At 34.8% G+C, this 24,683-nt stretch overlaps 1 protein-coding gene across 5 annotated transcripts in view; it reads left to right on the top strand.

Moving 5' to 3' along the window:
- Positions 1–24,683, top strand: part of ASPH (aspartate beta-hydroxylase) — a 112,135-nt gene that overhangs the window by 7,472 nt on the left and 79,980 nt on the right. For all 5 annotated transcript variants that reach the window (XM_032222575.1, XM_032222573.1, XM_032222574.1 and 2 more), the window contains 2 exons: positions 9,278–9,427; positions 14,841–14,909. In XM_032222575.1, the coding sequence (XP_032078466.1) occupies positions 9,349–9,427; positions 14,841–14,909 (148 nt within the window). In that variant the 5' untranslated portion in view covers positions 9,278–9,348. The remainder of the gene's footprint in view (positions 1–9,277; positions 9,428–14,840; positions 14,910–24,683) is intronic.

Genomic DNA, 24,683 nt, shown 5'->3' with positions numbered 1-24,683 from the left:
GAATTCAGGAAACATCTAACAATATAGTTTTGCTTTAAGAAGTTTTTATTTTAATAACAATTAAGTTATGTTCTAATTAAGTTCATATTTGAGATCTGAAACTATAATAATTGAGGACTTATTTGTAGATCTTTTCTGTATTAAAATGTTTCTTAAATGTTATGTTCCTTATAGGAACTTTACTCTAGTAAAGTTTACAATTTCTTCATTTAGGTGATGGAGGATGATTTAGTAATATCGATTCATAAAGCATGTTGCATCTTCAGTATATGCACAAGCTTTTTTTCTTGTCATATTAAAATATGACATACACATGATATATTAGGTTCTTTAATGTGAGTGGACAGACTTTATGTTGGGCAAAAGTCAAAGCCAAATGCTGCTTGAGCAACATTTTTTGCTTCTTAAACATGTATTTGGAAATAAGTGGCAGGATTTCAAATTTAGGTTATTAGCTAGAAATTGCAATAGTGGAAAAGTAATTAAAATTGTGATAGCGATAAAATAGGATTAACTATTTTTCTATTTTACAAGTCACAACATTGTTATTATTTACTGTTTATTTTTTCAAGTGTGATAGAGATATAAATCTTTATTCGGAACATTCAGCCACGTAGGTGATACAAAGAAGTATTAAAGCATAAATGATTAATTTAAGATTTAAAATTAATCTTTCTCTTTCTTACCTGTCCCATTGATTAACAGCATAATAACTAGCACTTATCTGAGCTGTGTCCAACTAAAACAGGATACAAAATGGTTCATAAATCACAGGAACCTCATAGATTCTGTTTTCATACAGAGGACTCTTAGACAATCCATTGCATTTTATGATAGCTAACTGTTCAAATATAATTGTATTTATTTTTATCCCATCTTTATTACTTTTTAATATAGTACTCAAGGCAGCAAACATACATAATACTCCTTTCTTTCTCCTAATTTCTCCATATCAACTGCCCTGTGAATTGAACTGAATTACACATCTGACTTCCATGCCTAAAGTGGGACTTGAACCCACAGTCTCCTGGTTTCTAGGTCAGCACCTTAACCAGTACACCAAACTGGTTCTACCACACAACGTAATATAATGCCTTGTTTAGGTGGATCATTCATTACCCTCATCAAACAAAGATTTTGATCACAGAATTTTCAGCATTGAGGATTGGGAAGAACAAATAAAATGGAAGCAAATTAATGTTAAGATTATATCAGCCACACAGTTTGAAGTTATTTATCAAATAGCTACTATTTAAAGATTATTAAACAACATTTTTAAAAGCCATTTTTAAATTTAAAAAAAGCATCTATATTGGGACATATACTTTAAAAATTTATCAACTAGTTATGGGAAAGAATTTAGGTGGCTAGGTTTGCTGTGCTAATAAATTTCTTAGGCATACAGGTAGATCGGGAATTCAAATAATGCAATATTTAATTGAGCTCATATTGTAAATTGATATCAGGTCATGTTTAATCTAGACTAAAATTCAGTTAATGCTAGGTACTGTTAAGGGTTCTGCTTCTTCAATTGCTGTTGTGATTTACATCCTTTTAATATTCATGTGTTCAAAATAGAAAAAAGGAGGATTCTGTCAGAGAAAAACAAAGCAAGTTTTAAAAAAGAAGAGGCTCATTATTAGTGCAAAAATTGATGAAATTCAATGACATGTATGTAACCATAGCAATGTTAAAATACAGTGAGATATTGGAATGCCTGAATCTGGGGTTCACAGCATTATGAAACATGCAGGAGAATTTTTAAAAAAATTAAAGTTGCAAAAGCTTTTTGTGGTTTACAAACAGATACAAGGAGATTGAGAGATAATAAAGATGTTTTTATCATATATATATAAACTGTTATATCGCATATATAAACTTACCCTTAGTATTAATAGATTCTTTTTTGTTTTTATTTTGCTTTCTATAACTACTTTGTGACTTTGTTAAAAATAAGTTTAAATTATTGCATTCTTTTTATTTTTTACTGTAATATTTCATTAATATACATCTAAAACATGTTTCAAAATTATATTTTCTTTGTCCTAAAAATTCAAACTAATTGCCATTTTCTCAGAAATATAAATATTAATAATGCAAATTCAAGATAGATAACCTAATGCTTGCAACGAAAAAGACAAAATCCACGTTATATCTTTTCAAACATAGTTGAATATTAATTGATGCAGTGCTAATTTTTTTTAGATACCACAAGGATATGCCACAGAACTAAAATGTTTGAATATTTGCACATCATAAATGATGTTGTAGAACCAGACAGTATACAGAAGAAAAACAAAAAGAAAAAAAGCATACTTTTTCCTCTAACTATTTTGTGATACCCCCCCCCCCCCTACACTGGAGTTTTAAAACTGTGTTCTTACTTTACAAAAAACTTGATTAAAAGTTTTGGATTTTTTTTTTTTTAAAAAACTAACTAGTTCTGCAACTGAAATTTTTTGAAAATACTTGGTCTAGACTATCATACTGTAGGTTCACATTTGCATTATCTTCCTTCATTGTTAATCTTTCAAATTTGCATTATCTATCTTCAGTTCTAATCTTTCAAAGATATTCTTTCTCTGTTCATTTTCTGGAAAGTAACTATATGTATTATTGGTCTTAATTGTGCTACAATTAATTGCTTCTGAAATTATTGTTTTTAGTTTTAATTTAGCAGATGATCCTGAACTTTTCCTATATTTCAGAATTGTGTAAACTTTTAAAATCATGTACTTTTTGTAAGCCAATACTGAAGAATTCATTAATTTGTCAGCCGTTACCCTTATTCTTATTAACTCTTCTTGTTTAGTAAAATAAAGTTGTAAAAAATATCATTGAGGCACTGAATCATTCTTCCTCTCTAAAGTCAGTTTGTAATCTGTTTGTTTTATTGAATAGATCAGGAAAAACAGCAAATTAAGGTTAATGTGATCAATGTACAGAGAGTATAGGTAGTCCTTTCTTATTAACTATTTTAAGTTTCAACAGTGCTGAAAAATGAGACAACTGGTCCTCAAAGTTACAGCCATTTCAGCATCCCTGTAGTCATGTGATTGAGATTGAGTTTCTTGGCATTTGGTTTGCATTTACAACAGTGGCAACTTGCCACAGTCATGTGATCATTATTTATGATGTTCACAGCTACCAACAAGCCAAATCAGTAGGGAAATCAACATGAAATCATAAGTCACAGTCGCTGGATGTCATACGTAATCTGTGTTCACTTGCTTAATGACCTAATTGAAACTGAGATGACCATGGCACTTAGAGATGTAATTGCAGGTCACTACAGTGATCAGTAAATCAGGCAGGAATACTTGGAACAAAATAGCTCAAGGGTGTTAAACTGGTGGCCTGCGGACCGGATGCGTCACGGGAGGCTACACCCACCCCAGCTCCATGAAGTGAAAGAACATCGCGATATGTCATGTGATGACAATATGATGCTGTGAGTTTGACGCCTGTGAAATAGTTGAAAGACTAGTATTTACTCATTTCTGTCTGTGTTTATATACGGTACTCCTGGTCATTTCAATGATGTTCAAAAATGCCATAAAAATGATCAATTTTAATCAGGAGCTATTCCTCTGGAATAGTAAAAACATGAAAACCCATATTCTATTTCAAATTCAAATAACATTTGTTAGTCCTCCCACAAACATACATTTTGGGAAATGTATTTTAATATCTCCTATCACTTTTAATAATTTAGAAGTATAAGTGGTGCTTTAAAATCAGTTCAATTTAAATTTAAAAAACCCCAAAGTTGTAATATTTATTTGATGATTTTATGTTTATCAAATTGGCCAGCAAATCATCATGCTACTAAGTGGAGAAATTACATTTCTTCTTTGTGGTAATAGAGAATGTGATATTTGTAGATCAAAACATCATGATGACTGAATATTTGTTCAACATTTCATCCAGGTAATATTTTCTCGAGATACAAATAATTTAAAATAGTTCCTTATTTGAAACAAAAGCTAGATACTTGGACAATAATAAATGTGTTTTATAAATAAAATACAAATATTTATTATTTAGAGCTAATAAATACACATTTATTAAACTATGTTTTCTTCTGACACTGTACTCTGTTTCTTTAGAAGTTTTGTTTTGTTTTGTTTTTGGGAGTTCCCCCAAAATATCCCCAAGAACTGGGGACTTAACTGTCCTATATTCTGAAATAACTTTCCAGGTCTACAGCTAAATGTACAGTTTATGTCTTAGGAAGTCATTAATTTGTATCAAATGCATAAGAGTTTTATTATTTGTTGTAACATTAAGAATGGCTACAGGTAGTTCTCAACTTACCACCACTCATTTAGTGACTCTTCAAAATTACAACAGCACTGAAAAAAGTGATATGACCGTTTTTTACACTTACAACTGTTGCAACTTCCCGATGGATACATGATCAAGATTTGGAAGCTTAGCAACTGGCATATATTTATGATGGTTGCAGTGACCTAGGGCCATATGAACTAGATTGTAGATTGTAGAAGTTTATTTATATGCCGCCCTTTTCCCTGGGGGGACTCAGGGCGGCTCACAACCCAAGGGGGAGGGGGAGACAAACTTTTAACATATAAGACAATACATAATTAAAACACAACATTCATACCATTCGGGCGGGTTACAATCTTAGCCCCAGGCCTGATGGGATAGCCAGATTCTGAGGGCTGTGCGGAAGGTCTGGAGGGTGGTGAGGGTACGAATCTCCACGGGGAGATCGTTCCATAGGGTCGGAGCTGCCACCGAGAAGGCTCTCCTCCGCGTAGTTGCCAGTCGGCATTGACCGGTAGATGGAACTCGGAGGAGGCCTAATCGATGAGATCTAATAGGTCGCGTGGAGGTAATTGGCAGTAGGCGGTCTCTCAAGTACCCAGATCCACTACCATGTAGGGCTTTATGGGTGACAAGTAGCACCTTGAAGCGCACCCGGAGATCGACAGGTAGCCAGTGCAGCTCGCGGAGGATAGGTGTTATGTGGGTGAAGCGAGGTGCACCCACAATCGCTCGTGCGGCTGCATTCTGGACTAGCTGAAGTCGCCGAATACTCTTCAAGGGCAGCCCCATGTAGAGCACATTGCAGTACTCCAGCCTAGAGGTCACAAGGGCACGAGTGACTGTTGTGAGAGCCTCCCGGTTCAGGTAGGGGCGCAACTGGTGCACCAGGTGAACCTGGGCAAATGCCCCCCTGGTCACAGCTGACAAATGGTGTTCGAAAGTCAGCTGTGGGTCCAGGAGGACTCCCAAGTTGCGGACCCTGTCTGAGGGGTATAATGTTTGACCCCCCAGCCTGAGAGGTGGAATACTTGCCGAATTGGTGGGAGGGAAACACAACAGCCACTCGGTCTTATCTGCGTTGAGCATGAGTTTGTTAGCCCTCATCCAGTCCCTAACAGCTTCAAGTCCTGGTTCATCACGTCCACCGCTTCATTGAGTTGGCACGGGGCGGACAGATACAACTGAGTATCATCCGCATACTGGTGGTATTTTATCCCGTGCCGCCGAATGATCTCGCCCAGCGGTTTCATGTAGATGTTGAAAAGTAGGGGGGACAAGACCGAACCCTGCGGCACCCCATATGTTAGGGGCCTAGGGGTCGATCTCTGCCCTCCAACTAACACCGACTGCGACCTGTCCGAGAGGTAAGAGGAGAACCACTGCAAAACAGTGCCTCCCACCCCCACCTCCCGCAGTCGTCGCAGAAGGATACCATGGTCGATGGTATCGAAAGCCGCTGAGAGTTCAAGGAGAACCAGGATGAACTCTTTTTGACTTGCTGACAAAGTCAATGGGGAAGCAGGATTCACTTAACTGTGTAACTAACTTAACAACTATAATGATTCACTTAACAACTGTCACAAGAAAGGTTGTAAAATGGAGCAAAACTCACTTAACAACTAACTTGCTTAGCAACAAAAAGTTGGGCTGAATTGTGGACATAAGTCAAGAACTACCTATACTAACCTAGGTTAATAACAACATTAAGGCAAGCAAGATATATTCTGGGACAGTATAAAGACCATCCAAATTGGAAGACCTTCCAGCATTGCTGAATCTTTAATATTTGGTCTGGAATTCAATAGCTCAGATTCAGTGGTTGTGAAGCAATCTTAATGTCATTTGAGGGGGAAAAACAGGAGGCAGAGTTAGAAAGAGAAAGGGGAGAGCATTCTTACAGGAGCAGCCTGAAGATTGCTTAAAATTGCAGTATGGGTTCATACTCTATTACATTTCTCACTCAAAGTTTGGTTTATATATAGTAACTTAAATGTATTTTAGCTTCCTGTCTCTTTCTTACTTGACAAATTAGTAACAAAGTAATCTCTAAATTTTAATATACTATGGACATATTATTGGACTTTTTATAATGCTTTAACTTATTACTAGTTGTGGTTCAGTGCTGCCATTGAAGGAAATAAGTAAGAATGACTATCTGATGCCCAGATTGGACAGACAAGCTTTGTACCTGGACTTTTGTCTGAGTTTGTATAGAAGATTTGATGATCTTAGATTTTAGTTGCTGAGGCATGCATTTTAAAAAAAATCTGTTCCATTTTGCTTTTCTGGTATGCTGATGTTTAGAGATTAAATGAGACAGAAAAAATTATTACCCATGATGCTTTGTTACTAGGAGAGGGTGAACTTGATTGCTGTCAGCGCTGGGTTTCAATATGGGTACGTAAAAGCATTTAGCTTGTGATGGCTGCACTAAAAATAGCTTTTGAGCAGAGTTTGCAGTCGGGTCTAATTTCGGGGTTTAGCCGAGTTGGCCATAAAGATCTTCCTGTGCTGCTGTTGCAAGACAGTGCAAGTGAATTTTGCTGTTTGTATCTTGGACACTGGTTTTATATTAAAGTGTACTTTATTCATGGATAAAAGGATCTGATACCATGGCTGAATATTCAGGTATGTCTCTTGGAAAATTGAATGTGTTTATGACTTTCAAACTGAGCAACAAAATTTAAAATACCGTTATCTAAAAATTAAATGGAATTTTTAAGTTTAAAAATTTGAAATGTTACCTCATTTACTGTATGTCACCATTACATGAGATACTTGATTTTAAGATTCTAAGATTCTTTAAATACAGTGATTGAACATAGATTGTTTTAATAATAAAGTACAATGTTATAAAACTGTAGCAGAATCAATATCATACAATTAAAACAATTAAAATATATTTCTTGACATGATGTTAATGCATAATTATATTGCTTTAGACAAGTGGCAGATGAAAGCAAAGGCGTACCAAGTTTGGACATTGACCTACTTTCTGATTGCTGGCAGTATCTGGGTGAAAGATAGAAATTTTGCTTTAGCTCTGAGAAATTAGTTTACATCGTAAATAGTTTTTAATGAGTACTTTTGGCTTGGTTAAATATTATTTGATAAATTTAAAGTCAAGGTAAAAAAAAAAAAAGAGAGATTTTCATGCGATTTCTAAGAGAAGACCAAAAGAGAAACTAATGTTTAAGTAATTTGCACGACCATCGCAGTAATGGTTTCATTATTCTAAAAATAAATATAAAATTGTGATATCTTTAGAAATACTAAATAGTTCAGTTCAGAGAAGATTATATGAAAATATTTTCATTTATCTGAACCCAATCATATTTTACCTAGATATTTATATTTAAGATACACCAGTTCTCTCTCTTTCTATTTTCTCTTTCTCCTTCAGTGCTCTCTATTGATAGTTATAATATTGAATACTTTATGGTACTGTCAATAATAAGGGCAGGGAACATTATGAAACTGCAGTATTCCAGTATATTTTAAACTGATTAAAAGCATAAGAAATATAAATATATGTTTAGAAATGCTATATATTGGATTATGTGTGTCTGACCTAAAAAAAAAACCTCTGAGGCACCAACCAGATTAGGAGTAAGCATAGCATTAACGTTTAAATTAGTTGGTGCAAGTCTTGTATCATTAATGGTGTTTTCTAGAAAGAACAAACATAAATACTATTTTTCAGCAGTAGATGAAACAATGAAAGTAGAAAGAAAATAGAGAAGAAAATAAGTTGACAGAATAATTTATATTTATGTATTATTTATTTTTCTTGTTTATATTGCCAATAATGTTACTTTCAATGAAGAAAAATCGCTTCCAAAATTAATTTAAAATCTCTTTCAAAATATTATACATTTTTCTTAAAAACGACAATAATTTACATATAAATAGCTGAGGCAGGGAATAAAAATCACCCATCTTTTCAACAGGATGGGCTCAGGTACCATTCAGTTCCCAGGTATGGGAGAAAACTCAAGTCTTCACAGCTCTTATAAAAGGATATCTAAACTACAGAAAGGAGAAATTCATTCTGAACATCAAGCATTGTAACAAATAAGGCATGTCTCAAATTGTACCATTAAATGATTCTTAAAGAGGAGAACTGGAGCACACCTACCTTATGCAACTATTGGATGGGCAGAAATAATCAGAGATAGGTAATTCTGTAAGTAACCTGGCCTGGTGCCTTGGTTGGCCACTGGCAGAGATATTCATCTGAGTATCATCAGGATACTAATAGTAGTTAGCTGACTTCACACAGTAGATTTATGTGGATATTAAAATGAGAGTGGGGGAGAAAGAGAGACAGGAGCCCCGAGACTTTACAAAGCAGATGTTAGAACTTGATTTCTTCCTTATCAATATCAATTGCAGTTGGCCCTGAAAAAAGAGGAATGACTAGAACACCATGCTTCCAATCCCCTAAACTATTCAAAAATAATACAGTGATTGATGGTATCAAAGACTGCTGAGAAATCAAAAAGGACCGGAAGGAATGTACTCTTCCTATCTTGAGCCTGCCATGTCATCACAAAGTGCAACCAATGCTATCTCAGCCTTATATCCTGGGTCCTAAGTTGCTGCAACTTAATTCCTAAGAAAGTAGAGAAGGTCCCAATAAAGGAGAATATTTGTAGCTCAAGTTTGAAATGAGGTGCTCTCTGAGTTTGCTTGTTTTCTTGCAGACATTTTATTACCCTAACTAAGAACATTATCAGTGCCTGCTTAGCACTGTTTCTAATCTGGACACTACTTTCCAAGTCAACAACATAATCCTACCAAATAGGAAATATATGCTGTGTATTAAATTTGCTTTGAAACAAATTAATTTATAGTTCTTTAATCTTTAGATATAGTGTCATGTATTTAATAGTAGCATTACATTTTATGTTATGAATTTTATTTAGTAATTCATTTCCAAAGTTTTTAACTTTTGATAATACTTCATTTGTATATCTTACAGAAGCAAAACATGGTGGAAACAAGAGTGCCAAGAAAGAAGGAGTTTCCGGGAGCTCTTTTTTTACGTGGTTCATGGTAATTGCCCTCCTGGGAGTATGGACATCAGTTGCAGTAGTTTGGTTTGAACTTGTTGATTACGAGGAAGTGCTAGGTAAGAATTTGGCCTAGTAATGATAAATGAATGAATATTTATTCATTTATGTAAAACATTTTTATGGTTTCTCATGTTATATAAAATAATCCACAGGAGCAAATAGGCATACATATAACAAAAATACAACAAAATTAAAAATTCTTACATACCAGCAATAGTGATAACACTCCATCGCAAGAGCACAACCTGGCCTATCATTGAAGGAGGCCTGAGGTTAGGGGTTCTCTATATCTCAGCATTGGAATCTTTTCCATAGTTAGGTGCCACTATGGAAAAAGGCTTGTTTCCTGGATCCCATAAAATGGCACGATTTAATAGACCTGGAGTATACCCACTTATCCAATCTGGCAGGAGATCCTCATGAAGAGGTATTTGCTCAAATAAACTGACCCTATGCTATTCAAGACTTTAAAGTTAATGAGCAGCTACTTAAATTACATATAGAAAGAAAAAGGAACCCAGGCAACTTATACAGTTATGGTGCAATGCTGGCAAACTCTGAGCAGCCCAGAACTGCTGCTGTATTTTGGACCAGTTGAGGTTTTTGAGTGGTCTTCAAGAATAGCTCCATGTAGAGGTCATTGCAGTTGTCCACACAGGACATGAATAAAGTATGAGTGACTGTGAACTGAGACTTCTGGCCTAGGAATGAGTTTGTTTGTTTATATCCAAGCTTTATTATTTGTATAGATAGCTCAAGGTGGTGAACATATCTTGCACACTTTTGTCTTCTATTTTCTCGACAACAATAACCCTGTGAAATGAGCAGGCTGCGAAAGAGTGACTGGTCCAAAGACACCCAAACAGCTTTCATGGTTTAGATAAGACTAGAATTCACTGCATCAAGCTTTCTAGCCACTAAATTGGCTCTCAATATGCACATTAAATACAATATGCACACAAAATAAATGACTGACAGCTGTTCTTCAAGCAGTAGCCCTGCGTACAAGAGGACCTTCGTATTCTGTCCCAACCTATATTCCAGAGTTGACTTCAAAAAAGAGAGCTGTGTTTTTATGACAGATGAAATTGATCTGAACACAACTGCTTCTATATCTGTCTCAAATTGATGTGGTAATAGACAGTCTTGAAATATGGGCAATCTTGCATTTGCTCAAGTTGAAACACCCTCAGGATGGATACATTCCCCACCCATTCAATTTCTCTTAGACATTATTCCTTTATTGCAGAATCCGCAGCCTAGCTCTGTGGATAAACAGAGAATAATTGTTCCATCAAGAGTTAAATATAGCAACTATTCAGATCCAGGGGACACAGAAAAACAAAGATACTTGCATTTCTATAATTCAGTTATAGCTAGTTCCTTCCCATCCAAGCCTTATGGCTTCCAAGCACTAAGTCTGTCAGAGATGAACAACTAAGTAACATCAGTGTGCTGATCATACTTCATTTCATTCTGCCAAATAATCTCACCATAGCTTCATGCAATGTTAAATTGGAGGGGTGAGAGAGCAGTCCTCTCTCCCATGTAAGAGGGACCTATGGCTTGATCTCCCCTCCCCACCCCCCAAACACTGACTGGAACTGGTTACAGAGGAAGGAAGATAACCATCACAAAATCATTTCTAAACCAGTCCAGAAGAATACAAATGTTTTTCATTCTCTGAACTACTTTCTCTACAAATGGAAGGTGAGGCTCTATGTATGTTATCCAACATTATTGGGTCCAATAATAGCTTCTTCAGGAAGGAACAAATCATTGCATTCTTCAAGCCAGATGGAACTATATTCTTTCTCAAAGTGGCATTAACTACTGTTTGGACTCAGTCACATGGCACTTTCTCCCAAGACCTTAGACAGCCAAGAAAAGCAGAATCTAGAATGGGGGTCCTCAACTACTGCCCGGCGGCTGGATACGGCTTGCCGAAGCCATTAATTCGGCCTGTGACAGACCACAAGGCAACCCCACCCATATCACCCCACCTACTCACTAGCCCCCACCCATGTTCTGGATGCTGAGGAGCCCAAAAACAGGAGGCGTGGAGGCCTCAGAAAGCCAAAAACAGGCCTGGTTTTGGGTGGCAGAGTGGTTCTGGAGGCCACGTAGCCACACCTACCCATTCATATGACCACCTAGCCACACCCAGCCAGCTGTGAATTGGCCCCCTGCTTAAAAAGTTTTAAGGACCCCTGATCTAGAACATAGGTGGCAGAGCTGACAATAGTAAAAATTCTGACCATTTCCATAGGATCACATGCCTGAAATTGCCTGGATTAACTAAGCAAAGGTGGACCTCAATAATTTCTGTAGGATTTGCTCAGCTGGATTCCAACAGTGCAAATCTAAGCAACTTTATTCAGTTGATGCCTATTCACAGTGGCCCTGCAGGTGTTTCTTCAGTTCCTGCTATTAATATTAAAATCTGGAGGAGGGGTTAAAGTGTTGAACTAGGAACAAGGGAAAAAAAAGTTCTAGTTCTGCTTTAGGCATCAAAGCTATTTGGGCAATTTTGGGCCATTCACTCTGCCTGAACCCTAGGTATAAGGCAGTAATAAACACTTCCAAAAAACGGTACCAAGAAAACTGCATCAACCTCTCTAATTAGTCACCAAGAAACAAGACTGACTTGAAGGCACAAAATAAAATAAAAATTAAAATACAAGAAATTATATTAGAAAAGTAGAGTTAGATATATTTTTTATTTAGTATATTAAGTCCAAGGGGTGCAGAGAAAAGATGAACTTGCAGATTGAAAGGGTGGACAATTTTGTGGATTCTGATAATGGTATCTGTATTTTTGCCTTGCATGCAGCCAAGGCAAAGGACTTCCGTTATAACTTGTCAGAAGTACTTCAAGGTAGGATTATGAAGGAATGCTTATGTTATGTGTTATACATGATGGGGTTGATTTATAAAATTTTATTTTTAAAAAATATAGCTATCTTTATTTCTCCCTAGACAAGATGCTTTTATTTCCAGATAACCTTTGAAGCTGTGGTGAAATTAACTTTAGTAAGAAAATGTACTGTTACCCTTTGTTTTTGACTTCTGAAGAGGATAGGACTGATTTTCTTTTATTTACATTTCGTTCCCCCCCCCTTCTTTTACATTGGTTTTGAATGTAGCTTCTTTTCCTTAGCTTATGAAATTGATTCAGAAAAGAAGAAATAAGTAGCAGGAAAAAGCAGATCACCTGAATAGTATTTTGCTATTGATATTTACTTTTGTAGATAAGATTGTTCAATATTTTAATGCCATTTGCGAACTTCTGTGAATAACTTAACCAGGATATTGGCTTTTGTTTGTTTTTTTCTCTAGTAAAGTTTGGGTACATTTGGTTAGATTGTCACCACTTGCCTAAATAATGCAGAAATTGTTTGCCACTATGGTTTTAATTGGGGCAGGGGACTAGAAATTTGTGAAATGAAATGTAACTGTGTTTTACTTTCCTATATCAAACTTTACATTTGTTTATTGTTGTGAAATGGCTATAGGGAAAATTATAACCTCCAATATCAAGGCTATGAAAATCAAAATTCTTCACAGAATCTGTGGAACACTTTCCCTGGTTCTTTAGAGATTAATAATTTATTGGTATTTTGAGATTATATGGAAATGATTATATGGAAAGAAAATGTTTAGAAAAGTGCTATTCTGTTTTATTTTAAAATAATGTGGGTATACAAAACATTTAAAAGAGGTATTTTGTAGAAACTGCTTTCCCTAATTATTTATACAGCCTTAAAGCGATACAATTTTCAAAATGCTATGAAGGCTCTCCTGGGTTCTTTTTTAAAATCTTGTCATGCACAGTCACTTTGCTTTACTGATGTTTCCCACAAGGGGCAACTGTTGAAACAGCTGTGCAAGCCTTCCACTGGTTATTTTAATACATTTAAGAGAAATACTTTGCTCATTCTAACACTTTTGTAAAAGTTCCTATTTCAGATGATTTGCACTTCCCTAAAAAATGTGTGCGGCAACTAACTAGATTGACAACCTTATTAGGCCATAATATAGTCCATTTCATTTTATCTGTCTGTGTTCTGTAAATTCAGTCAATTGTGATTTACTCAATAATCCATGTTTGCAAAGGATGATTTTATTATTTTAGTTCTTTATTTATTCAGTTTGTTTAGCTACCCATCCCTGACCAATGACTGGCCAGCAAATAATCATAAAAACAATTGTCCTAAAGGTGCTTTTTCAAGAGGCAGCTGGAATTCCTTTGTTTTTCTTTGAGGATGTTTTGCTCCTCATCTGAGAAGCTTCTTCAATTCCAGAACTTTAAAAAAATGAAAGTCATTAAGGAAAAACAAAGAAAGTCCAGTTTGCTTCTTGAAAAAAATACTTTTGGGACAACCATGAACTGAGAGTCTCCATTGACCTAACAACAGTTAAAACACAATACAGGGCGGAAAAAGTACAAATAGCAGCTGAGAGTTATTATAATCCACCAGTAGAGAGATCTATGAAGTCCAATAGCTATCCCAATTTAGACATGTTGTTTGGAAACTCAGTTATGGCATTAGTTCTAAACTGTATAGCAAATTATGTTTTAGTGGAATTTCTTGCTTTATTTTCTGTTTTGTACCTTTTGAACCTTTTTTTGAGGAGCTTTGGCTTTTAAAGGCCAATAGATAACTCAAACCTCTCAAATCATTGCTAGGCTATTTGAAATGGTTATGTGTTGCCTCTTGGGCAACCTTTTAACAAATCTGAACAGTTTCTTTCCCTTTCAGTAAACAGTAGTCCCTAGTTTTTGCCAACTTGACATGTGTTCCTCATTAAATAAAATATTGGATACCTGCAGTTCAGTAATGGTATCCTCTTTTCTTCACTACCAGTTTGGTAGCGGGAGCGCGCAGCATGCACAGAAGGTCCATGATGACGCAGCCTCTCACCACTACCGATTTGCCCAACCGGTGTGAACCGGTAGAATACCACCACTGCTGCAGCTATTCCAGATGCAGTATTTCACAAATTTTCTTTGAAACAAGTATATCTCTACATTGCTCCTATATGCCTGAATGCAAAGTTTCTGAAATCAGAATCTGCCTATTTAGGGAATAGATATGTAAATATATTAGCACACAATCATACATACATAGTACACAATATATTATTAGTAATATTCCTGTTGAGGTGAAAGGTTTCCACTAATGTGAAAAGAAAAGGATCAAAGTTATTATATCATTTATTTTGTATAAATATATCTATCAAATATAAAATTGTTTCTTTAATGTTAGTAGATACCTGTATGTATGTATGTATGTATGTATGTATGTATGTGTATATATTTGTATGTATGTATGTATGTATGTATGTATTCAAAATAGCTTATATTTGCATTTAAGAGTCTAGTAAAAAATATCAACTGTACTTTTTTTCTTTGCTATTTTTTCACTGTTCAAAGATTCTGAAACAGATTTATTTCTTCCCCTTTAGGAAAACTTGGGATCTATGATGCTGATGGTGATGGTGATTTTGATATGGAAGATGCCAAGGTTTTACTAGGCAAGTAGATATTTTTAAAATGCCATTCAAAAATGCAACATTCAAATAGAAAGTATAATGCATTGTAAAGTTATCCAGAATCTTAACAGTATTAGTAAAGTTCTGTGATACCAACAATGTATTGCTATCGAAGAAGAATTAGTCTTTGATGTTTATTTTTATTTATTTATTTTATTATATATATTTATATGCCGCCCAATCCTGAAGGACTCTGGGCGGCTTACAAAAAATAAGAAAAAAACCCACATAACAAGAAAAGAAACAGTTTAAAAACAGCAATACCCTCATACATTCATTCTAATCGGGGCTGGACCTCAACAGTGAATTTATGTTGAATTTATATTTTCATCTATAATACTAAAATATATATTTTGTGGAGGTTGCTTATTTTATATGCATTTATTTTGTTTTTGTTTCTTTTTGAAATAAATGGACTGTGAAAACGATGATAACGCTTGGCCTGAGGCCAATTTCTCCCTCTCAATCCCTTAATTCATTAAGTAGCCTTCAAGTTACAAAGACTTTTTCCTTTCCTTAAAGGAAACAAAAAAGATGCTGTCAGTTCTTCAGCAACCACATTTATTGTCACTTATACTTCCTAGCAGCATGGTGCCTCCCATTCAAAAGGCTGAGAGTTTAATCCTAGATAGCAGGATATATTTCTTTCTTAGGGTGCAAAGAAAAAAATATCTGCATTTACTGGCCATATGCCAGTCCGCCTAGGCATCATGACAGCCCTCCAGCCAGTAAATGCTTAGCTCCAATCAGTCACCCCAACTCTATCACAAATTAAGGGATTATAGGATCATAAAAAGAAAAGAAATTTTTCCTGGCATGTAAGGGTTACTGAATGATTCTCTTTCATTGCTCTTGGTCACAATGAAGTATATTAAAAATAAAGGGCTCCCTGAATTTTGAAATTGACATTAGTATTGACCAAGAATTAGATCATGCTTAAGATAGAGCTGTTAAAATGAACTGCTTAATTATCTACTTAATTTACCTATTCCATTGATTACAGAAGTCTTAATACAATACTATAATACAATAACAGATTGGAAGGGACCTTGAAGGTCTTCTAGTCCAACCCCCTGCCTAGGCAGGAAACCCTATACCAGCGATGGCAAACCTTTTTTGGCTCATGTGCCATAAGGGAGGGGAGCGCAGGGCGGTCGTGTGCGGGCATGCCACACCCATTATGCAATGCATGACCCCCCCAGTGTGCATGGGTGCATGAGAGGTGCCCCCCCCATTTTTCCATGCTTTTTTCGCCCTCTCCAGGCTCCAGAGGCTTTATAGGAGCCTGGGGAGGTGAAAACAGCCTCCCCCCCCCCCCGAGGCCCCCCGAGGCTTCAAGGACCTTCAGGAATGCCCAGTGTTCAAGTTTGTCAAGATCCTTCTGTATCTTAAGATCCTTCTGTATCTTCTCAGAACATAATTATATTTGATCCAAGCTGTTGCCCTGCCTTTCTGAAAATATATATCTAGTAGCCTTATAATCTGAATCACTATTATGAAGTACTAAAGTATTAAGAACTATAAACGAAAAGGCAAAATATTTGCAGTGAATATATACTTTGACCTATTTTTGTTCTCCTGAGAAAAATCTATCCATGTGGTTGTTAAGCATTAGCACCAACTTGACAGGGCATGATACCAGTCTATTTTTATCATATATAGTGACATGCTCAGTACTCTTCATAATCTGATTTACTTCTGTAATCTATGGGAAAGGGGGACATAAAAATTATTTGCTGTCATGGTTTAAGTCCTTTTGTTTTCCACTAACAATAAAGAAAAAAATAATAGAAAATAATTTAATCAGGTAGTTAATTATTTAACTAGTTCAAAATGTTTCAGAATTGGAAAGTATCATGCTCAAAACATCCTATTCCAAATAGCTGTTTTGACATTATCAATGCTGTTTTTATGTTACAATCATTCTAGAAATATTCAGAACTCAAAATATTTTTAGAAGGGTGAATAAGTTTGGCTTAACCTTTTGGATTCAGAAGGTTTTGCATATCCTATTGAAGAGGCATAATATCTAAAATGAAGTTTTCCTGCAAGCAATTTCAATCCCCACAATAGTTTCCTATTGATGGTGGTGGGGAGAGGGCAGAGTTGTCAGTACTAGCTTAGCATAGATATCAGTAAATTGTAGGGGGCTAAAAGTAGGAGGCTGAAACAGAATTATTCTAGCTGTGCTTGGTAGGGGTAAACAGCAAGCACCTAGACACCCATGTACCTATGACATCACTGATTTATGTTTATATATCTTGGCATATTTTTGCAAAATCAGACATACTATTATGCGACATCACTTGTTGATATCCAGCACTTGAAAATGATGTGAAGGATTATAGATTTTATGTTATGCTCATGTTTTGTTTGACTGTCAACTATATGCTACTCTTAGGCTAAGATACATAGCATCCCCATCTGATAGAACTTCAGAGCCCATCTAAATTGTAGATTGTTCTATTTCCTCCTACATTGTGAAAGAAAGTTTATAGTTAAGGCAGTTGAGCTAAAAACCCATTATGTTCAACAGAATTGGCGTATCCTATAAAGATAATGTATTTTTCTGAATACTAATTCTTTGTATTTACCACATATGTATTTTGTTATTGTGTTTTCTGTTACCTATTTTATCCAAGAATTAGATCCTGTATTTTATTTTTATTTTTTGATATGGTTCAAATTAATAAACAATTAAACTAAACAATTAATAAATTGTTTTATAATTATATGTTAGATGAAGTTACTTGCCTGTATCTTGAAGTTCAAAGGACTTCAAATCCGAGTTTCCTCATTTATGAATAATACGAGACATTGTAATCTCTTAATTTTAAAAACATAACTCCATAATATTATTATACAATTCTTCTGTATTATTCACTAAAAACAGGAAAAAAATAACAGCTTTGTGGGCACTTTATGTTTAATATCATGAAAACATGTCCCATTGGGACAACCGTAAGCTAGATGATTGAGAATCTTCATAGACATCATGCAGACATGTATTACATTCCCAAATATTATTCTAACAGTTCTCATACTTCACCCTTTGCCTTTGCACAAATCAGTGAATTATCTGTAGGGACAACACATGGAGGTCATAGCATCAGTTTTTAGAAATCTTAATTTTTCCTCAGAGCAAGTAGTTTCAGTTTTTCCCCTAGGCAACTAAATTTCAAATATGACCAATAAGGTTGTTAAATTTTAACAATAGCTAAGACTTACAGAAATCCTCTGGTGCTTTCCTTATACTATTAATTGCTTCAGGTTTTATATATTTTATTTTATTGTTTTATGTTGTTGCTTTATATCTTATGTGTTTTATGTCTTTTAAATATTGATCATGGATTGTAAATAAATGAATATATTTCACCTGCAGCTTGACAGAGATGGGATTTCCATTACTTTTCCTTAAGTGGCAAAGTAATATATAAGCTTTACAAGAAATACACCATTCCAATTTCTGTAAATCTGTATATAGAAAAATGCCCGTGTGTGTGTTCCAGCATCACTCTGGAATGCCTCGAGCAATTTCAACCAAACTTGGTACACAGATGACTTACTCTATAGAAACAAATACTATGGGGGCTCCCTCTGGTAAGAGGGAAAATCCAACATTAGAAATTATGTTTGGTGTGGACATTTCCCCCCTATAATTACATACCTGGGCAATGCCAGGTTATCAACTAGTTGCTTATAATCCTCAACTTATGTTATAATGGACCCTGCCCATTACAGTCATAGGCCATGATGATCATAAAGCAGATTATCACATGATTTACATGACTTCACAACCTTTTTATAATGACAATTGTTAAATGAAACACCATAGTTGTTAAGAGACTCCATTGTTCACTATGGCTCATTTTGCCAAAAATCAGAAGTAAATATGGATGGATTGATTGATGGATCGGAAGAAGAGAGGAAGCAAGCAAGCCTTTCTGGCTCTGTCAGTCAGCTTCCGACTAAGCAAAGTCAGTGAAGAAACCAGCAGGCAGTTGGGTGTTGATCTTGCTTCCACTATTTTTTTCTCTCTGTTTATGTAAGGAAATCTCTCTAAAATATCTTAATGGGTCATGGGTTATTTAGGTTAGTCATGAAAACCATGACTAAAAGAACAGAAAGATTAGTGGTCCAATTTTGGGACTCTGTGTGAAATTGATTATCCTAATATTTCTCAAACACTTTATTTCATTATCCAAAATGCTTACCAGAAATTCGCTTTTACCCAATGCAAGTAAAACATTGCTAGAACAACAGATAGATATAAGGATAACTTTGTGATTTCTGGTGTGCCAGTTTTAGTCCTGCCTAATGCAGAGAACCTGGCTATAGTAATCTATGCTCTTATTAATATGCATTTTACCTAGGTCCACCCTCATAGTTTATTCCAAAATTGCAAATGTCTAAAATGTGGCAGCTTGCCTACTGGATGGCTCCTGCAGTGAGAGCATATTAATATCATCACCTCATTTCTACCTCCCCCCACCCCCTGGTCCTCAGAACTGAAAATGCACTGATGATATTACCTAGTTTGCAGAATGAAATGTCTGCAAGAAAACAAGCTCAGAGAGCACCAAGGACCCGTCAGATAGGAGAATTTTTTTTTAAAATGAGAGAAATATGTCGCACTGGGGGAAGGGGGGGAAACAATAGCAGATAAAAGTTGTAGATGATATACTATTTTAGACCTACAGCAATATTAGCAAATGATTTGCACCTGATTACATATCCAAAGCTAAGAACTGAAATATTAAACTGCTGAGTTCCTAAAAAAAACAAAATATTAAATTAGCAGAATAAATAAATAGCCATTTTAACACCTGTTTTAAAATGAAAATGGCAAATAATTAGAATTGGAGGCCAGCTATTTAATTTGTAATTAATTAATTGGTGGAAAACATGTTTATGACAGAATAATTAAAATTAGAGCACTCACTCATGGAAAATACTATTATTTTAGGGGGTAGTCTGTAGGCTGTACAAATGTTATATATTTATGAAAATATTTATGAAATAATATAGATCATAAACATGGTTCTAAAAGTTTAACTTATAATAATAATCATCATCATCATCATCATCATCGCACAGACTGATTATGCATTGCGGCACAATTCAGTAGCACAAATGATCCACTGGAATTTGTGCAAAAATTATAATATTAAAACAGCAACAAACTGGTGGGAACATCAGCCTGAAAAAGTCACTGAAAATCAGATGGTCAAGATCTTGTGGGATTTCCGTATACAAACGGACAAAATACTGGCGCATAATACACCAGACATCACACTGGTTGAGAAAAACAAGGTTACAATCATAGATATTGCAATACCAGGTGATAGCAGGGTCGCCGAGAAGGAACATGAAAAATATCGCAAAATACCAGGACTTAAAAATCGAAATTCAACGACTATGGCACAAACCAGCAGTGGTAATTCCAGTGGTAATTGGCACACTGGGTGCTATTCCAAAAGCACTGGAATTACATTTAAAACAGTTAAAAATTGACAAAATCACCATCAGTCAAATGCAAAAAGCCGCACTGCTTGGATCTGCACGCATATTACGAAAATACGTTACGACGTCCTAGGCCCCTGGGTGGGGCCCGACTAGTAAACAATGCCAAATCCGGCGAAACAACTGGCCGCTGTGATACAATTATACAATAATAACAATAATTTGTTGCTTTGCATGTAAACTGAGAACAACACCAGAAGAACTGGGCTAGATATTTTCTTATAACTATGCCAGTTGAAATTTAATCAGTTTTTGGAAACATTAAATTGGAGAAACCTAGTTTAACCACTGGACTATGAACTCATTCAATCCTTGATCAAGTAGATATTTCTTTGGATTGGCATTTAGAGTACTTTGTTTTTAACTTTACCTTCTTTACTGCTATCCTTTTTTTTTTTAAATGTCATGAAAGCATTTGCTTGTCACCTGTGGACAGTTTTATTTTCAATAGAGTAGATGTTTTGTAGCAATAACAAGGAAGGAGGGAGGAGGGGGAGAGAGAAAGAGAATATATCTGTATATGTCTATTGGACATTTTCCCATAATCTATAAATAGAAACATTTCATCCCTTGACACTTTTATTTTTCATTTTCTTTTACTAATTTCTTCAAATATCTTTTTAAAATATTCTAGTTAATCTAGGATCTCTTAAAGCTTTCTAGATCAAGATTTTTCTTTCTACCTAATACTTCCTTTTCTTTCTCTTCTTTCCCCTTTATTCTTGTATAGGCCTAACCAAAGATGGCAATAATGAAAATATTGATTCACTTGAGGAAGTTCTTAATATTTTAGCAGAGGAAAGTTCTGATTGGTTTTATGGCTTCCTCTCATTTCTCTATGATGTAATGACTCCTTTTGAAATAGTAGAAGAAGAAGAGAACGATGCAACAGATGATGTTGATAGTACGTCACAGAATGAAGGGGTTCAAGGAAAAAAGACATGTGTTATTGTGGATTTGCAGAATCAGTGACTTCGGTTCATGGAACAGTTCATTGATGAATGGAAATGTCCATAAAATTAATTAAGTGCAAAAAGGTGCTGGAGTAAAACAGGCAAATCCCTCTTACGGACAGATCAGTTGTATGAAGACTTGCTGTCTGGACTCTTTTAGATAAATACAGTCAAAAGATAAATAACATTTGTCAATATTAACCCAACAGTATTCTAACTAATGTGATTGGTTTATGTCTGCCTTTGCACAAGCTCTATAATAATAGCCTACATTACTAATCTGTAAATGGTTCTTTTTTCTAACAACTGTTAATTGGCTGTAAATATTTAGGCATGTCTGGCAAATTGCGTATATATTAATATTCTAGATTTTAAGATTCTGCCTACCATAACATCAAATTAGAGAACTATTATTGAATTTAGTATCAGTAATTATTTCCTAATTTTTTAGTTTCTTTGATTTTACAGAACACAGAACAGTTGTTAGCATTTGTTATCTGGCTAATAAGCTATTTATTATTTAATATAAAGCAGGCAACTTCTATAGATTTTTAAAACGGGTTTCAGTCACTTCTTCATATATTACTATTCTTTTAAAGGCAGTTTGTTTGTAAAAAGAAGTAGATATTTTATGAGAACAAAAAACTGTAAATAAATAAATATACCCCCCCACCCCACCCATGTATATATGTGTTTTTTTGTAATTCTGAACATATTAAAGATAGTCAGTACAAACTGACTTTCAAAGTGATGGCTGACGGGTTTGATTTTATTCCTTGCCTTAACCCTGGCCTTATAATGAGGTAATTGATTATTCAGACTCTTGAAATCCAACTAGTTCTCAATGCCTATGTTTCTGTGCACTGGATTCCCTTTCTGGAAAATGTGAACTTTGAGAAGGAGAGAATCCAATATCCTGCTTTACATGCACATCGCTGAATAATGCTGAACTTTGCAGATCATGGATTAGTCTTGTAAACAGTAGCAGCTTTAATTATTTGTACTAACATTGCTGTATGGTTTTAAATAATATTTACAATTTACAAGAGAGATCTGTAATTTTTGTTGCTTGTCTTACTTGATAATACTGAGCATGTAATTGTGAAAAGCTGCTTTTAGTTTCTGCTTGTTTTGCTGACATGCTAATATGTAAATAATTTGCATAAAATCTTTCATTTTTATCTGTTCAAATCAAAACTTATCAGCTGAACCCTGGATTTCTGTGACCACCTTCAACTGTATCTGAAACAAGCAATGAGTTTCCAATCACATTATAAAATACTTTTTGAGTTAAATGAATAAACATTCCAACCATGTAATATATTTTGTATCATTAGCTATTATAGAACACCTTAATTGTACAATAGATCTTGGAAGTCAACATATAATGAATAGCAAATGAATTGTAACAAAATGATATTTGTAGTATAGAATTTACTTTGCTAATTCTTTTCATATATACAAATGTTTGTATCATTGATACTGCATATTGCATTGATTTTTAGTGTATCTTAGCTGTACTCAAAGATTCCCAGACTCATTAGGAAGGGAAAGTCAGAATAAACTTGCTGGATTCATGTTCTCATGTTACGTTCTTCCCTTCACATTTATAGAGCAAGGCTTGAAATAGCCTGGATTATTTATGAAAGCTCATGGAATATAACTCTGTATAAAAGGGTTTTAAATTGTTTATGAAACTTAACAAAAATAGAGCAAGATCTTTCCCAAATATGTGAGAAATTGGTGGAGGTGGATTGAAGGTTACAGATTATGAGAGATTCTTCCCACTCAGATGGCTATTATAGGTAAGTCTAAATATGCAAATAGACCCAAATTCCTATTTGTAAATGGTCTTTATTCACAACCTATTAACAGATAAGTCAGGAAGTCTTGGTCCTAGATTATTTATTAAACTAACATACCATATTTGCTTTTAAAATTATTTTAGAATTTACTTTATATTTTGGGCAGATTAAATATAAATAAGATTTCAGTTTAAATCTTGCTAAGTGGTGGAAAAACGTTAAAAATACTTTGCCTCAATTGCCTAATATTTAAGACTAACTTGGTATTGTAAGATTTTGCTAAGGGATATAATCTGTTATTTCATGAAATTGATTTATAATTGTTTCTGAATTCCACTTGAAACAATGGCACTTGGCCAGGCACCAAACATTAAGAGCCCAATTAGGTCTGAGATAGAATGGAACAGAGAACTTAATAAACTTAACTGAGCTTTTCAGAACTTTATCATACACAGTGTGGGTATAACCTCCAATTCTGTCTAGAACAGTATTTTCCATGCTGCAGGATTTCTTTGGCTTTGGATGGGTATAGTCCATATAAAGGATATGCTCCAAAAATTAAGCGCTATAAGATCATGACCAAACTTTTAAGTTACATCTGCATTGTAATATTTTCTTATTTCACATTTTACATTTAGCATTTTTTTAGCAATGTTTACATTCAAGCTTTTCAAGGATCTTCTAAGCTTGGTCTAAAATATAATGAAAATCTTTGATAATACGCAAAATGCTGTGGGAAAGGAGGAATCTGTTTCATTTCAACTGTTCAAGTACAATCAGCAGTACTGACAAAAGCTGAGCGGAGTAGTATTTTGGCATGAATGGGGGATATTAAATTGTCTTCAACTTGTGCCCCCTTGTCTTTTTAAACACGTCTGAGATCTGGGAGGCCTCATGACCTTCCAAAAAGTTTTGTAGACCTGGCTTTTCTCATAAGCATTGGGATAGTGTGTGGCTGGAGCCCGGGAAACCTGTCTGTTGGTATGAGGGGTGTGCTGTTTGGGGACATCAATAATTTTATGTAGGGGTTATGTTTTTTATTATTTTCGTATATTGTTTGTAAGCCATCCAAGATGTTGATACATAAGATGTATAATTACAGATCTTACAAATAAACATGAAATAAAATAAACAGTTTAGAATCATGGGATAGGTGTGATGTGGCTATTACTTGTGCAGCTTCTTTAACACTTCTAAAGATAAGAACAATTTCAATGCTGTACTTATCTCTATGACATATATATGAATTACTTGTTTACAACTGATTACTCTCAAATCAGAGTTCTATGAACTATTACCAATTCATATATTCATGTGTCCAGAATACTTTGTTAATGTAGTTGACATAATGTCAGAGCCTAGATTGCATTTATTTAAGATTTGTTTATAAACATATTTTATCCTAAATATATCTTTCAATCCAATCCAATGACTGCAACAAATTAAATCTCAGTACAGTTATAACTAGAGATAAT

Source organism: Thamnophis elegans, chromosome 8, assembly GCF_009769535.1.
Source record: "Thamnophis elegans isolate rThaEle1 chromosome 8, rThaEle1.pri, whole genome shotgun sequence".
Lineage (NCBI taxonomy): Eukaryota > Metazoa > Chordata > Lepidosauria > Squamata > Colubridae > Thamnophis > Thamnophis elegans.
The sequence above is the reverse complement of the archived record's forward strand: the minus strand, read 5'-3'. Positions and strand labels throughout refer to the sequence as shown.